Here is a 16,304-nt window from a genome sequence, read left to right as displayed (position 1 = left end):
AGGATTTCATCTGCAGAAATGAGCTGCTCTTTGAAATCCTTGATCTTTGTCAAAAAGCTATCCATAGAATCACCTTCGTTCATATGCTCATTCTCCAACTGTTTTCGGAGATAAGCAACACGAGCCTCATTTCTTGCCTGATACAATGTGGCAAGTACATCCCAAGCATCCTTAGAAGTCCTGCAGGAGCGAATATGTGGGATAATGGTACGTTTGACAGACAGCGCAATCAAGGCATGAGCCTGCGCATCTCTACCATCCCAACGAATCTGCTCTGCTGAAAGTGGTGGTTCTCGAACAGCTGCTACAGCACTTGTGCCTGCACCATCATCAACAGTACCTGTTTCTGATGTGTTTGCAGCATTCCCAGCCACAATAGGACGTGCATCAATACCCTGCACAATATTCCATAACCCCTTTGCTACCAATACATGTCGCATCATATATGCCCACAATGGATAGTTGGTGCCATCCAACTTATCCTCAGCAGCCAACATGCGGAATACATCATTGTTGTCAGCCATGGCCAATGACTGTACTACTAGATGTAAATGCTGTCTGCAAGAGGTAAACCTGTATAAAATCGACCTGTGCTATATAGCACAGCCCAAAACAGACGAATGGGCACCTGTCCTGCAGATTTTAATCTTGACAGAAAATCTGCACAGTAGGACGATTTTGCCTGCGCAGTACTTGGAATGCAAAAACGGAGGGCGAAACGACTTCAGATCAAAATTCTGAAACGACTGAGCCCTATGGGCTCGCCCACGGCATATACTAACCTGCAGACGCTCGTGAAACCTCGTTGCAATCGGAGGAGATGAAGCGGCAGGTGCCGGTGATGCTGCCCGGGAGGAGGAAGCCTGCTCTGATACCAATTGTTGGAATTAGGGTTGCAGGAATGCACACACAACTTCAAGAAGATGAGGAAGCTTGAGCACAACACAGTAGTGTATTATGAGTGCCAAAAATGAAAGATAACAAGCCCTAGAAGATAATGGGCGTATATACAATGCACGGGGGAAAAAATCTCCTAGTGAGGGAAAAAGTGCCCCGGCGGTCCTAAGTGTGTTCACACACATCACTACTATAATATGGTAACAACTTCTAGCATTACTACCTTGGAAGTGGACGGCCGATTTTGGAACATCTCCCTTTGACTTCCCCTATTATGAGGCGGAGGTCTTGCATTACTTTGGATTGAAACTGAGGGTTGGTGTTAGAGGCTCTACCTCTAGAATTTCTTTGATTTTTACGGAAAGGAACCCGATACTCTGGAAGGAAGGAGGTTGTGTCTAGAATCTTGGTCCCTGACTTCCCTGCCCCACAAACCTTAATCCAAAAGGCCTTGGCGAAATCCTTTGCCATCCACACTGCTTCAACCATGGAAACTGGCTTGGCATTCTTCACTAGGACATTCAGAGGTTCGTTCAGTCCCCGAATGAACCTAGCCATCACCTGTTCTTCATCCACAGCGGTGGTGAGTACTTGAGGAGGAGAGCGAGCGCTTGGTGATACACTTCAATAGTTTTACTCCCCTGGGTTAATTCTAAGAATTCATTCATCTTGGTTTCCAAAAAGTCAGGAGGACAGAATCTTTGCCATCTTAAGAACATTCCATGTCTGGGTGTTCCGATCCACACGGTTCGTCTCGCAGTGGTTTCTCCATGCCACTCTAGTTGTTTCTACTATCTTTAGCCTTGCAAGAGCCATTTTAGTCTTCTCATTGTACCCGGTGTGACATCGAAGTATTCTCCCACTCCTTCGATCCACTTGTCCACAGCCTCGCCCAAGTTTTTCCCTCACCCTTGAAAGGTCGTGGCTGCGATCTATGAAGAGTTTTACGAACATCCGGGTTGAGCTCTTCCTCGTCGAGTTGGGATTAACATTCCTACCATGACGACCTCGATCCACGATCCTATCAAAACGAAAATTCTTGTTAAGTCCCTTTTTCCCAAATTAACCAAGACACTCGAGTGAAAAGATCACTTTATTTATAATTCAAATCCGGCTTTAGATCCAACTGATTTTGGGGTTCTTTAGATTGGTCAGCCCCCCACAGAATCCTGGGATAAAGATCCGATCTACAAGAAGAACATATAGAACTCATTATCAGAGAATAATTCATTCAGAATATATCATTCATATCCTTAACACAATAATGGTCCATTATATCAAAAATTTCATCTGAACATTCCTCCACGAGAATTTCATTTATATCATTCATATCCTTAACACAATAATGGTCCATCATATCAAAAATTTCATCTGAACATTCCTCCACGAGAATTTCAGTTCATTCAGAATATATCATTCATATCCTTAACACAATAATGGTCCATCATATCAAAAATTTCATCTGAACATTCCTCCACGAGAATTTCAGTTATGTAGGTTCTCAATTTGTCATCCCTTAATTAGATCTACTGGGTCAAAGGTTAACAACAGCAATCTGTCAGCATAATCCACTAACCTCATAGTGATTTGCTGAAGTCATAATCATCATTCCAGTTACTAACATCATCACTGGGATTCGTCCCATTCATCCTCATTGTGGCTTTGTTCAACTTATCTTCTTTCAACTAGAATTTAGGAAACATCATCTTTCAATCAAAATTCAAATCAACTCGTCAATTCTCAACCAGAATTCTAAAATCATATCAACCAGCATTCGAATTCATCATCTGGATAGCATTTTTGCTTATAATTTCAAGGTCTTCGATTTACTCGTACATATTGTCAGTAAAGAGCTGCAGATATAAGTCAAGGATTCCATACAATTGCGGTACTTCCATCTGAAGACCCAATTTTCAATTTATGAATCTTTATTCTGAATATCAATTTGTATGAATTTCATCACACAATTACAATCTTTTACTGGTACTTCATAAATTTTTGACATTTATGGCTTCTCGGTTGTTCCACTTTAGCTAATTCGCTGAAAGATCCCTACAGCCTCCGCGCAATGAATTCAGGGGTGCTAGCAGGCGGAAGTAGCACTTCTTGCGTAGGGCAGAGCCTCTCACTCGGGGCCTCGGCCCCCATGGATATCCGGACAAGAGACTAATCCCTCGGTTCTTCCAAAACCGAATCTGGAAAAACTTCCCTTGCCCAACACATAGGCGATTCCTCCATGATTCCTCCAGGATAATTTTATTCTAACGTAGACAAGGTCATCACTAACCAAACTGATCGGACGAAACCCATAAGTCTCATGGTTAGATTAAGGAAAAGACTTGTCTTCTTTTGAGTAAAAGATTCATGGGATTTACAAAAATCAATTCTACCCATATTTTCCAATAAAATTAATAATGCTTAAAATTTCACTTTTGATAAATACTCGTAATTTGAATTATGCCAAAAATTACTCTTTTACCATTTAATTACTTGGATCTAAAATATCATGGGAATTTCTCTTTTTGCATAAAATAAATTTATAAAAAAATCCTCTTTTTTCATATAATTACTTGGATCTCAAATATAATGGAAATTTCTCTTTTTTCATAAAATAAATTTACCAAAAATTACTCTTTTCTATTAATCAATTAATTAAGCATAATCATAAAAAAATTATTTCTCATGAATATGATGAAAATCATTCTTTTTGAATAGGATGTCTAATCCTAGAATATGGTAGGAAGTCCTCTTTTAGCATTATACATAAAAATAAGATATGTATTATTTTCTAAAAAATTTATCGTAGCTTCGCTATTATTATTGATAATTCTTAAATTTTTTTAAAGAATAAAAACTTGTTATGGAAATATGATAGTAGTTTCTCTTTTATGCTTAAAATCAAATTATGAATTTAAATCGTAATTTTAACCATATTCATAAACTTAATTATGATTATCCCACTAGATTAAGCTAATTCCATTATTTCTCTTTTTCCAAATTGATATGATAATCTATTTCTCATTTAGAATCAATCAAAGTAGTTTGTAACTACTTATAAATAATCTAAAAGAAATAACCATTATTTTGGTAACACAAAATCATAAAAAGGCCATCTTCTTATCTCTAGCTTAACAAGCCTAGAGTTTAGCTTTGAATTAAGAGACTATCATTGAGAAGCATCCTTTTTCAAAGGATTCAGCCATAAAGATGGCTATTCTTTTAGAGAGAGAAATTTACTTAAAGAAAGCATTACAAATAGGCATAAAGATCAACTTTCTCTTAATTAAGCATTAAGATTTTAAGGAAAAGCTTAATTTAAATTAAAACAATTATTTAGAAAGCTTCTCAAGCTTGAGACGGGTTGAGAAGAAGAAAGTCATTGGAGATAAATTGGAAAAAACCATAACATTTGATTTTACCTCCAAGTTTGGCTTGATTCTCTATTAGCAGCAGTGAAGTCCCCGACCAATCAATTGGTCCAGCAAGAGGAGAAGAGCAACTCCAAGAGTTGTTATAAAGAGAGAGAGCTCCAAGCTCCCAAGAGAGAGGAAAATTTAAGGGATAATAAAAAATATGATTATTTTAATATAATACTACCATGGTATAGCTCCCATATTTTTTTACAAAAGACTAAGGGTCTATTTATAGGTGAGGGAGGTCACTAACCAAGTCCAACTGGGTTTTAGAATTTTCCAGGCTCAGTTCGACTCAATTAGGACAAGATTTGGACCAATTTAGGTCCCTTTTGATTTGGTTTGATCTAGGAGAGAGGAGAGATAAAAATATCACAAATTTTTTGAATTAAAAATCCTTCCACATGTGTGAAAAATGCGCCTACCTCAAGAGTCCCCCTCTCCTTACCAAGGTGTAAAAAATGCATCATTATTCCAAAATATTTGATTTTTTTAGTTATAATTTTTAACTAATAAACCTTGTACTCAGTCAACTCTTCATCTTATGTGAGCATTTACTCATTTTTGGATATTTTCTTTTATGCTTTGGATTTATCTCATCCCAACACTTGGATTAATCCAATTGGCCCATTTGAACCTTAATTGGACCATAATCTAATTTTTTTTGAAAATGTACACCCTTAAGCTAAGGTCCCTTATACCATTTTTTCAATTAATTCCTAATGCACATTGGAAAGTTCATTTTGAACTTCTGTCATAGGGGAAACCATTTTAGACACTAGAAGGATTTTTATATCCAAAGATATCTCAATTTTGGATTATCTCTCTCTTATGTTTTCTCTCTCTAGGTCAAAACAAGGTAAAGAAAGATTTTTCTTTTATTTCAGAGAGGGGAATAATTACAAGAACAGAAGGGGAGGTTCTTACACCTTTGCACCTTTGTACCTCAAAAGTTGGAGGGAGGAATCTTACACAAAAGGTTGTGGATGCAAAAGCAAGATTTAGGTTTCCCATGATGTATGGACTTATGCATACAGGGTTATTGAGAAGTGCCAGCTTTTCTGGAGTATATGGTATCGACTCAAGTGGGTAGACTATGGTTCAAAAGAGGAGAGCCATTTGTACAAAGTTTGTTTGCATATTTGATGGTGTGGTGAAAGAGTCACTTGCATGGGACTCAAGGATTGGATTCATAATTGGGATGCCTACTTTCATGCCTTTCCTTGTGGTGGTGAGCTTGACAAGTGAAGAAAGTGACCTCATTTCAAGGGAAGAGCTAGATCTTAGTGTTTGAAGAAAATGCCCAAATATGGTTGGGATTGGCCAAATTTGGCATATAATGTTGTGCAACACTTTGTGACCACCCAAGAGCATAAGTTCTTTAGATATCGATGGATGATATTTTCACATAAGGACCCTCTATCTAGTTATATAGAGAGATATTGGTACTTTTTCTTTTTTGTCCCCGACATCAAAGAGAAGGAAAGTGTAGAGGGTTTTATGCAAAGATTAGACAAAGATTTTATGTGAGTATCTCAAAGTATTTTGCAAATTGATGATGAGGACATTAGTCTTGATGAGATCATGGTGTTGGTTGAACTTGTTCACATGCATATCCAAAGGGTCAATCATTCACAAGGGAAAGTTGTAGAGCTAAGCAAGATAGAAAAGAATGAGTTGGTGGTATTGGCTAAACTTCACAGTAGAGTGGGGATGTAATGCTTCACCTTATGTTGAAAGATTTGGATATCAAAAGGGTCAATCATTCACAAGGGAAAGTTCACATTTGAACTTGTTCACATGCATATCCAAAGGGTCAATCATTCATAAGGGAAAGTTGTAGAGCTAAGCAAGATAGAATGAATGAGTTGGTGGTACCCATTCTTGGCTAAACTTCACAGTAGACTGGGGATGTAATGCTTCACCTTATGTTGAAAGATTGGATATCAAAAGGGATAAAAGAGGTTACCCCCTCACTTAACCTTTTGGTCATTGCATGGACTATGATTATGTGGGCCTTTGTGAGTTTATTGAGGGTATCCTTAAGGACAATAAACTTGCTGAAATTTCTTATAAAAGCAAGTGATTGTGAAGCCACACACTCAAGTACCAAAATGACCTACTGGAGCTTTGCACATTGAGCTTACTCCAAGAGGGAGAGCTACTTAACCTATTAGAGCTTCATGCATTGAGCTTACTCCAAGAGGGAGAACTACTTAGCCATAGCTATCACCTCTAGCTGCTTACTTCACGAGGGAGCACCTATGATTGTTGACTATTGCTTCAACTCTAGGTGAACATAATCATAGCTATGTCAAGGGTAGATTGGAGCTTTGAATCCACATCCACAAATTCCTCATGAATTAGAATGTAAGCAAATTATGGATCCCACTTTCAGCAAGTTTAGCTTGAAGTGGAGTCAAACGTCAAATAAAGAATCTTCATGACTCAGAGCCACCTCAACAACATAACCTGGCTTCAAGTTATCTTGAAGGGGAATCAAACTTTGGTTGCACAAGCTCAGTAAGCTCAATTTGAAGTGGAATTCAAACATTAAACAAAAAAACCACAAATAATTAAAAGAAAAAAGGCTTCCAAACATCACACAGCTTGAGCTCTCAACATATATGTATGTTCAGTGTGAAAGCGTGGGGGGGCGTTCATGGTCATCAAGCTCAAGGAGCTCTTTGGGGAGAAGGTGATGCTAACATGAAAGTGTGAGGGAAGCAAAAGATAGGGTTTAAAACCCCCTTGTCTTTATGTCCACATTCTCTATACCATAGTCCTAAACTATCCCTACATACCTACTTACCTATTCACACATTGGCCACATCCTTTATCCTTGTCCTATCCACACTATACATTGAGGCCATTCCATTCCACACCTCTCTGAACTTTTCACACCCATTATTTTGGGCATTCCATTCCATGCAATACACATTGAGGCCATTCCATTCCATACCTTTTTGACCTATCCACACCCATTATTTTTGGCATATTTGTGTTTACACGCAAATACAAGGAGTATTTCATGTGACATCCTCAAAGAAGCTACCAAGAAGACATTTGTGTCTCATGAAAGGTTGGTTTTATGTTTTTTTGGCCTCATGAAGGGTTGGTTTGAGCATATGTTATGCTCAATATGAAGAAGTATGTTATGTAATGGAATGTGTGATTCCCATGGTTCTTTGCATTTGGCAAAGAATGAAGAGGTGATGCATTTGGCAAAGAATGTGTGATTCCCATGGTTCTTTGCATTTGGCAAAGAATGAAGAGGTGATGCTTGTCCAAGTAAGGGATAAGTGGTTGTGGGGTAAGGATGCAGCCCATCTTACACACCAAAAAGAGGGTTGTGTTGGTTAAGTTTGCTCATGAAAGATGGGAAACATGGTGTGTTGAAGGCCATTAACGGTTTTCATATTGATTATGCACCTATTGGTTTCTCTAGAGAAACCTTTTGAAAGAGAAGCACCCTATGAACATGTAAGTTTTGAGCTCTATGATGAGCTCTAGTTAATGCAAAATATTGAGGCAACTGAGGGAACATGAGTATGCTTGATGAAAAAGGTAGACTTGTCACACAAGTGAGCAGTTATGTAAGAAGAATGGGGAAGAAGCACTAGCATTCAATGCCTCATAGTATAAAGGAAATGAATGACCAAGTCACCACCATCAAGCTCAAGAAAGAAGAGTGTTACCCAACATGCTTGTACAAGCTTAACTCATGAGTCACAATAGGATAAACATGCCATATAGATTGAAGTTAAGCCCATGACAGCTACAATTGCAACCTTTGCAGCTCTTCTTGGAGAATGATAAAAAGGCAAGTGCAAATAGTAGCTTAACACCCACCACTAAGAGATTGAGAGAGGCGGCCCTCAATAAACTGGAAATATCATAGTGGTGGATAATAGAAAAACTAGGGCCCATGACATCAACATGAAGTAGGCAAAGATAGCTTTAGAAAGCATAAGACCAAGAAAGTTCATGAGAACATTAAGTAGCTATGTAAGCAACCAGGAAACTAGCATAGTAAATGATAGAAATGTATAGAGCTAATAGCTTCTTGACTACAACCACAAACAAAGAAGCTATCAAAATTGATGGTAGAGGCAAGACTTTATGGAAAAGACAATCATAGCCAACTTAGTAAAGAAGAAGGCGTCCAGTTGACTTAAAAGCTCAACACTAGAAAATATCTTTAAAGTAACAATTCTTCACTTATAATAAAGACTGCCTCAAAACCGCACCAACGTCACAACGAGCACACATCTTATGTAGTACACAAAAACTAGGTGGAAACGAGGCTCAACATGAGCTCTAAATAAGCAAACAACATGCGTCATATAGATAGACTTTAAAGATATGCAAAAATAGTGTAACTTATTGACATTGAGATAGACTTTACATGGTGTAATTTAGCCATTAATCTTTATAGTTGTTGTTTTTAGAAGCACTGTGTAGATAATCATGGCATTAAGGTGTTGCCATGCATCACTATTATGCTAGAAAACTTAAAAAACATTTAAAAAACCATGAAAAATAAAAAACACAAAAATTAACTATTTTTGTGATTTGGAATTTTTGGATTGTTGACCAATTTTTGAATCGTCCAACATTCAAATTTTTGGATCATTGATAGTTTTTGAATAATCCAGCATTCAAATCATTGATTTAGGTCCGCATTGTGACCAAGTAGACATTTGGATCACCGATCCCAAATTTGGATTGCCAATCCCTTTGAGATTTTGATTCTAGCTCACTAGTCTTGATCGTGCTTTATATACATTTGGCCCTTATTCACACTTGAACGCCCAAAACTTACTTAACTAGGCCTTGGATAGCCAATATCTCATAATGTACAACTTTTATAGTGCCATTTCATGACTGTTATTAATGTCCTCAATTGGAGGAGTATGCTTGTTAATCCAAAATGGGATTAACAAATTAGTGATGAGAGAGTGGTGACTTTAGGTGAAAGGGAAAACCTTAGTATTTGGCAAGGTTGAAAGGTTTAATAAAAAGGAGACTAAAATATTTCTTTGCTATTAATTAATTAGTGAGAGAGTGGTGACCTTAGGTGAAAGGGAATACCTTAGCATTTGGCAAGGTTGAAAGGTTTAATAAAAAAACGTGCGGTTGTGCAATTGATACGAACTAAAAAATAAAATAAAAATAATTATCTATCGTGAACTTTCGAGATGCTTCTCTCACCGCCTCTATTTCATATTAATAGAGGAACGCTACGTGATGGTTGTGAGGCTTTTTGCCTCCATGAGAGAGAGACACAGAGAGAGAGAGAGAGAGAGAGAGAGAGAGAGAGAGAGAGAGAGATATGCTTCTTAATATGGTTCTTATGTGAACTTTGTGAAAGAGTTGATGCGAGAGTTAGTTTTTGAAAATGACGATCCGTGATTGAGACAACAACGATGACAAGAGAGAGAGAGCACTAAGATGAGAGAGACAAAATTTGCCTTTTCTTAGTGTGAGGAAGGCGTTCTATTTTTTTTTGTTGTGTGCTTCCTAAGGTTTCACCCTTTTTTTTTGGTGTAATGAGAGATTTTTATTTGTACCGAGCAGTGTCCTTAAGGATGGGAGTTGTCGAGCGAAACAAAAAAGTGAAATAGCGAACCATAAAGAAATTCTGCAACATAAGATAAACTAAGGTTTTGGAGCAGGCTAGGGTTTCAAGAAGAGAGCCTCATGTTTGGGGCAAAGGAAAAGCAAACGTAAAAGCTGAAGCTAATGCGACCCATAAAAGCAGAGCGATCAGGGATAAATTCATAAAAGCAGAAATTCAGCAAAAGAAATTTGGGTTGCAGAAATTCAGCAAAAGAAATTTGGGTTGCAGTAAATCTTGCAAAAGAGTTTTGGGTTGCAGAAATCAAATTTTCAGCAGATGGGACCTGCAGCTGAGCCATCCTCATCGGAGCCCCCCTCCAATGCCGCAAACGAGTTCCAGAAGTTCGAGGAGAAGGTAAAACGGTGCCTCGTGCTGGAAGACGTGACCCCGCAGGCCACTGTCCCTATGATCCAGACCGCCCTGGGGCAGTTTGGCAGTGTGGTCTCCATCGACATCATCACCGATCCCCTTGACTCAAAGTTTTCCGCAAAACGTGTCATTGTTGAGATGAACAGCGCCCGTGAAGCCTCTCGCGCTGTGAAGGAGATCCATGACCACGCCTTCATGCTCAAGGGAGTCCCCAGGCCCGTCAGAGCGGTAACCGCCGCGTCTACTATGTTTCCGGACAGGCCTCGAAAGCCTAGCAGCAGCTCCAAACACGTTTGCGAATGGGTAAAGCCTGGTGATCCTGATTGGGATAAGTGCAATGAGCAGAAACGACTAGCCAAGAGGCACGCAGCGGAGACGGCTTACCTTATGCAGGTTAATCTTACTCTACATCAAAATAACAGCATTTCCAGATTTGCAGAGTGACTGATGCAATGTCTGTATGTGGATGGGGTATGCCCTAGAGTCAGGAAAGGGTTAAAGGTTCGACGAGTGTAACAGTTTTTTGACGGATGGAATAATTGAAGATAGATGTCCTTTTCTTCTTAACAAGACATGTTGCAAAAATCATCTGCTGATGAAGACCAATTTAAGGCCAAAGACGGATTACACAAGCTCAATTACGAGCCTGTGATGATGATCTCATCTTGATGGAACTTGTTGGCTTTAGGGATGGTGAGGGGTAGCCATAAGAGCTTGGAAAGAGGAGTGTTAGATACTCTTAAAAAAAGTAAAAATAACATCTTGATGGAACTTGTTGGCTTTAGGGATGGTGAGGGGTAGCCATAAGAGCTTGGAAAGAGGAGTGTTAGATACTCTTAAAAAAAGTAAAAATAAAAGTGTGAGGATTGTTACTTAATGGTAGAGTCTTCGAGCTCTATTGCTTGGGTGCTGGGTTCAATACCCAATGGACTCAGCTCTGCCCCTCCCATCCCCTTAAGGTGGGATTAAGTGTCATATACACTTGTGGAAGTGATTGACTTTATGCATAGATAGACAACATTTACACAATTACCACACAACACTGATCCCGCACGCACGCACGCACGCACGCACGCACACACACACCAGTTGGCTTTTGATGTTATGGTTTTTGTATCCCTATCCTTTTCCCAGCAAGTTCGGACTAACACGTCATTTAGAAAACCTTACTTTCAAAAAAGCAACAATTCTGTTGTTGCAAGTTCTCAACCTTGGTTGAGCAATGTCGTGATCGTGCAAGAACTGGAGCCTCCCCCTCCCCTGTGTGAACATGTCGCCCCTTCACCCACAGTGCCGCCTTTGCCAGGTCGCCCCCCCTCCCTGCGCAATCTCAGCGCCCCCGCGTGCCTGTCGCCAGCCCCCCGCCGTGCCTCGTTGACCTCCTTCGCGCACGCTGCCTCTCCCCCCCTCCCCCCCCCCCCCCCCCCCCCCCCCCCGCGGCGTCTGTGAGCCTTTGTGCCCCGGCCTCCTCATTGCCCCTTTCCGCTTGCCCGATGTTGGGTTCTCGCCTGCTGCCCTCACCTTCCACCTCCAACTGTCTGCCGCCTCTCGTGTCTGCCAGCCTCTATGCCCCGGCCTCCTCGTCGCTGTGTGAAAATATACCCAAAAAGGGTATTTAACCCAGCCCAAAAAGGGCCACTTTGTCTTTTATATTATTTATCTGCTGGCTGACCAGCACCCTGCCCTCATATAAATATGAGGGGCCTCCTAAACCTCTCCACCAACTGACGATTACAGATCGGCTGGGCATCCACTCCTGGACTTCTCATCAGCGTTTTACCCTCCTTTTCCTGCTGGATTGATCGCCCACTTCAGGACAGCACTTCAGCGTGCTTCTGTACCGGCTGCTGGTGTTGGAACAGACCGCCTACAAACAGGTGGAACCCTTCCCTACTGCTGCTGAACTGGACGTTTTCATCTGCAGTGTTTCTTCTGCACTTTATCACAAGTTGCTGCTGCTGGTCCATGGTGCATATATCTGCGTTTTTCACCACAGCTCACTTCTGCGTTTTTCCATCAGCAGCCATCAGGACATAAGGGCTTACATCTCAGCCCTACATCAGGGATACATCAGCGCTTACTTCTCAGCCCTACATCAGGCATATATCGGCGCTTACATCAGGCTTGCTTCGGGATTGTCATCTGCGTTTTTGGGACAGCAGCCTTCTCTTGCAGTTTGTTCCCTCTCTCCTGCCCTGGCCATACAGCAGTTTTGGGGCTAGGTCGACTCCTAGGACAGCCATAGGGCTGGCCGACTTCTTCCATACCTTCTACAGGGTTGGTCGACTTCTTCCATACCTTTTACAAGGCTGGTCGACTTCTTTCAGAGCAGCCACATGGCTGGTCGCTTTCTCCTAGAGCCTGACAGGGCTGGTCGACTCATTTCTGGGCAGATATGGGACTTTTTTTGGGGCTGATTTGAGAGCTATTCTGGGGCTGATTTCTGGCTCAGTTTTCGGGACTGTTTTGGAGGAATCTGTGACAATTTTACGAGCTCTTCTAAGGCTGATTTGAGGCTCAGTTTTGGGACTGATTTGGCACGGTTCAGGGCTGTTTTGGGCTCCCTGCCGGGTTGTTTTATGGACAGTTTATGAGACTGTTTTGAGACAGTTTTTCGGATGGCTTTTGATGGAACATATGCATAGATCTTCATCAGAGTTAAGAGTGGATTTGGAGACCGGGCCGAGTGTTTAGTGAAAAGATTGCCAGAGTAGGAAGGATATGACAGGGGGATTCTGGGAATAGAATGGGATGATGACATCCAAGAAACAAGTTGGAATCCCGGCATCAAGTTTAGCAGAGGGGGATGTCATGTGCAAGATATGCACATGCATCTCTTCATGATCTGTCACATGTGTTAGATAAAAGAAATCCATACTTACCTCCTGCAAAAATTAGACACAACATAGTCAACAAGGAGGTATGCATCATTTGCGTCTATTGGGTATTCCAAGTATTGGCAAGGTAGTTTGGAGCCCAGTGGACTATCACATGCCATAAATCCAAGCATTGTCCACGCATCAAAAACAACACACAAAAGTCAAAGAAATTCAAACATATATCAGTATGTAATGCATATGTAAAGATTCTCCTATTCATAGATTGTCTTGTCATGGTTGAGTATCTAGTCTCATCAGAAACTGCTCCTGAGCTATCTGGCTCCCCAAGAAAACCGCTCAGTCAATCATAACCACTCTTCTCGGCCATCTGGTCACTATGACCGCCCGGGTGTTCATCAATATAGTCACCTGGGCCAGCTGGTCTCTTGGACCCCCCGACTGTCAAATAGTCATCTGGGCCATTTGGTCGCACTGACTGCCCGACTATCAAATCCAACACAGTCATTTGGGCCATCTGGTCACTATGATCACCTGACTGTGAAATCCATGGCATCTGGCACAAAGGCTGCCTAATGGGTCATTTGGCATCACTACCACCCAAAAACAAATTGCGCTCCTTGGGTCATTTGTATGCAACTGACCAAAACTAGAGCATGTCATTACTTACGCAAAATAATGATCAATTACATTCCAATATATATATATATATATATATATATATATATATATATATATATATATATATATATATATATATATATATATATATACGATGAAGAGGGCTAGAGGTACAATCCCTCCCTCTTGAATCTGTTTCTTAAGACGTCTATGTCTATACTTCAAATACATCTGGACCAACTGCTTTCTCATAAGCTCGAAGTATCTCTGGATAGTCCTTGAAGTACTCCTCTGGCATCCATTTTGCATCCAAAGGAAATTATTCTTCCAGCTCTAGGGGATCCTCCAATATGGGCTCCTCTGGGGGTGGTCTTGTATATGGTTTCAATAAACTCACATGGAAGGCATTATGCATCCTCCAATGATCTGGAAGTTACAATTGATAACATACATCGTTCATCTTCTTTGTAATCTAAAAAGGTCCATAATACCTTGGAGCAAGCTTTGGATCCTTGTGCACCTTGGCTTTAGACTTCTTAAGTCTTGCTTTCTCGAATCTCAACAAGACCCAATTCCCTTCTTTAAATGAGACCTTCCTTTTATGTTTATCCATAGCTTTCTTTTACTTGGCTTGCGATGTCTCAATACCCTTTTGAACCTGTGCAAAAGCTGTATCCAAGTCTTGAACAAACTCATCCGCATGGAAGATCTCTTCCTTGGTTCTAAGTACAGGTAACAACAATGGTATGCCATAGATAATCTCGAAAGGAGCTTTGCCTATAGATGAATGAACAGTGTTGTTATAAGCATACTCAACCAAAGGTAAATACTTCTCCCATTGATCCTTTGCTTTGAGAGCATAACACTTGCACGTCCAAGATATTGAGGTTTGGAATCTCACTTTGTCCATCGGTTCGAGGATGATAAGCCGAAGAGAAATTCAGCTTTGTCTCCATGTTGTCGAAAAGAGCTCTCCAAAAGAATCTAGTAGTTTGAGGATCTACCATTATTCCCATTTCTTGACTTTGGTAATCCAAAGATAAAATCCATAGCAATACACTCCCATGGAACATTCGGAATTGGCAATGGTTGCAATAGTCTTGCTGGCTTTTGTCAATCAAATTCGACCTTTTGTTCTCCAAAGCTTGAGTTGTTGTAGTCAAGATGCCTCTATGCCCCTATGTAGGGTGGAGCATGGCATTCTTCCATCACTTTTGGCCTCAAATCTTTTGTCACACATAACCGGATTTGCATCATAAGGAAACCCTCCTTGATGACATAGGAGGTCACTAAATCTCTATTCTCCAATCTATTCCAAATATCCTTGAAATCCTCATTAGTAGCATAAAGATCTTTCATCAAAGTAAAATCCATATGATATCCCATAGAAACCGCATGGCTCATGTGTCTCCGAGATAATGCATCCGCTACCTTGTTGTCTTTTCCATGAGTATGCATAGTTTGGAAATGAAATTGGGCCAAATAATTAGCCCATCTCATATGCTTTTCTGACAGCTTAGGTTGGGACATGAAGTATTTAAGACTTTGATGATTTGTCTTGATAACAAACTCAACACCCATAAGATAATGCTTCCAAATCTTCAATGCATGAATGATAGCCATAAACGCGTAGCAGGTTTGGAGGATTCTCATATCCGAGTCCAGCACTCTTCCTTTGTTACATGGGGTGCGATTGGTTGGTCCACGAGATGGGCGTGGCTCTACTGTGCGAGGAGGATGGCACAAGGCTCGCCCTTCAGCTCACACACTTTCGGATCTTGGCTACTTGGCCTTGTGGGTCTTGGATTCCCGGGTAGACCGGAGTGGGCTATAGATGGGAGCTCATTAGCATTGTTGCCACATGGCACCTTTGGCAGGCTCGATGCAGTGATGCCATTTATGGATCTGTCACACCACTTGTAGAGACGATCAGACATCACCCACACTGTCATGTGCATAGAGTGTATCTACCTTGTGCTACACGCACACAAGACTAGCTTCGAGGCTTGGGGAAGCTTGGAGCTAGGCAGGCTGATTGACAAGCTGGGCTAGGGATAGATTGACGGGCAGGCACCCAAGTATGGATGGGCAGATCCCCAAGTGTGGACGCCCGGTGATCGGCCAAGAGCCTATAAAAGGGTGGCCAAGGTTAGTCAATAGTTCATAGAGTCTCGCTTGTCTTTGTGAGAGCTCTCTGGTTAGGAGCCTGGATCTAGCGCAGACGTGCACTTGCTTTATGCAGCCGAGGCCGGCAGCAATCTTGAGGCGTGCAAGGGTAGCTTCGTGGCGGTATGGGACGTCACAAGGTAGAGATTGGTCGGTACGTCTAGCTAGTTAGCTCAGCGCGTGGCTCGGTGGGGACATCCAAGACTTGTGGGTTGTACCCACGGCTGTCAAGGTTGGGAGGTGAGTTAGGCCTGCATCCCCTTCACGTTGCTTGGCTTTGTTTTGCAGGTTTCGAGTCTTGTACCAGGAGTGTTCTACGAGGTGATCTTTGGGGGATTTGACAGTGGTATCAGAGCATACCTCAAAGAACATGCAAGT

The 16,304-nt window shown here is 41.1% G+C and overlaps 2 protein-coding genes across 3 annotated transcripts in view; both read left to right on the top strand.

Moving 5' to 3' along the window:
* Positions 1-16,304, top strand: part of LOC147623667 (uncharacterized) — a 177,960-nt gene that overhangs the window by 31,343 nt on the left and 130,313 nt on the right. The window lies entirely within an intron of this gene.
* LOC147623668 (ASI1-immunoprecipitated protein 1-like) overlaps positions 9,891-16,304 on the top strand; it is a 30,009-nt gene continuing 23,595 nt past the window's right edge. Inside the window, exon 1 of the mRNA XM_086820254.1 lies at positions 9,891-10,695. Coding sequence (XP_086676380.1) covers positions 10,210-10,695 — 486 coding nt within the window. The 5' untranslated portion in view covers positions 9,891-10,209. The remainder of the gene's footprint in view (positions 10,696-16,304) is intronic.

Source organism: Cibotium barometz, chromosome 26, assembly GCF_041138505.1.
Source record: "Cibotium barometz isolate CiBa-2024 chromosome 26, ASM4113850v1, whole genome shotgun sequence".
Taxonomy (NCBI): domain Eukaryota; kingdom Viridiplantae; phylum Streptophyta; class Polypodiopsida; order Cyatheales; family Cibotiaceae; genus Cibotium; species Cibotium barometz.
The sequence above is the reverse complement of the archived record's forward strand: the minus strand, read 5'-3'. Positions and strand labels throughout refer to the sequence as shown.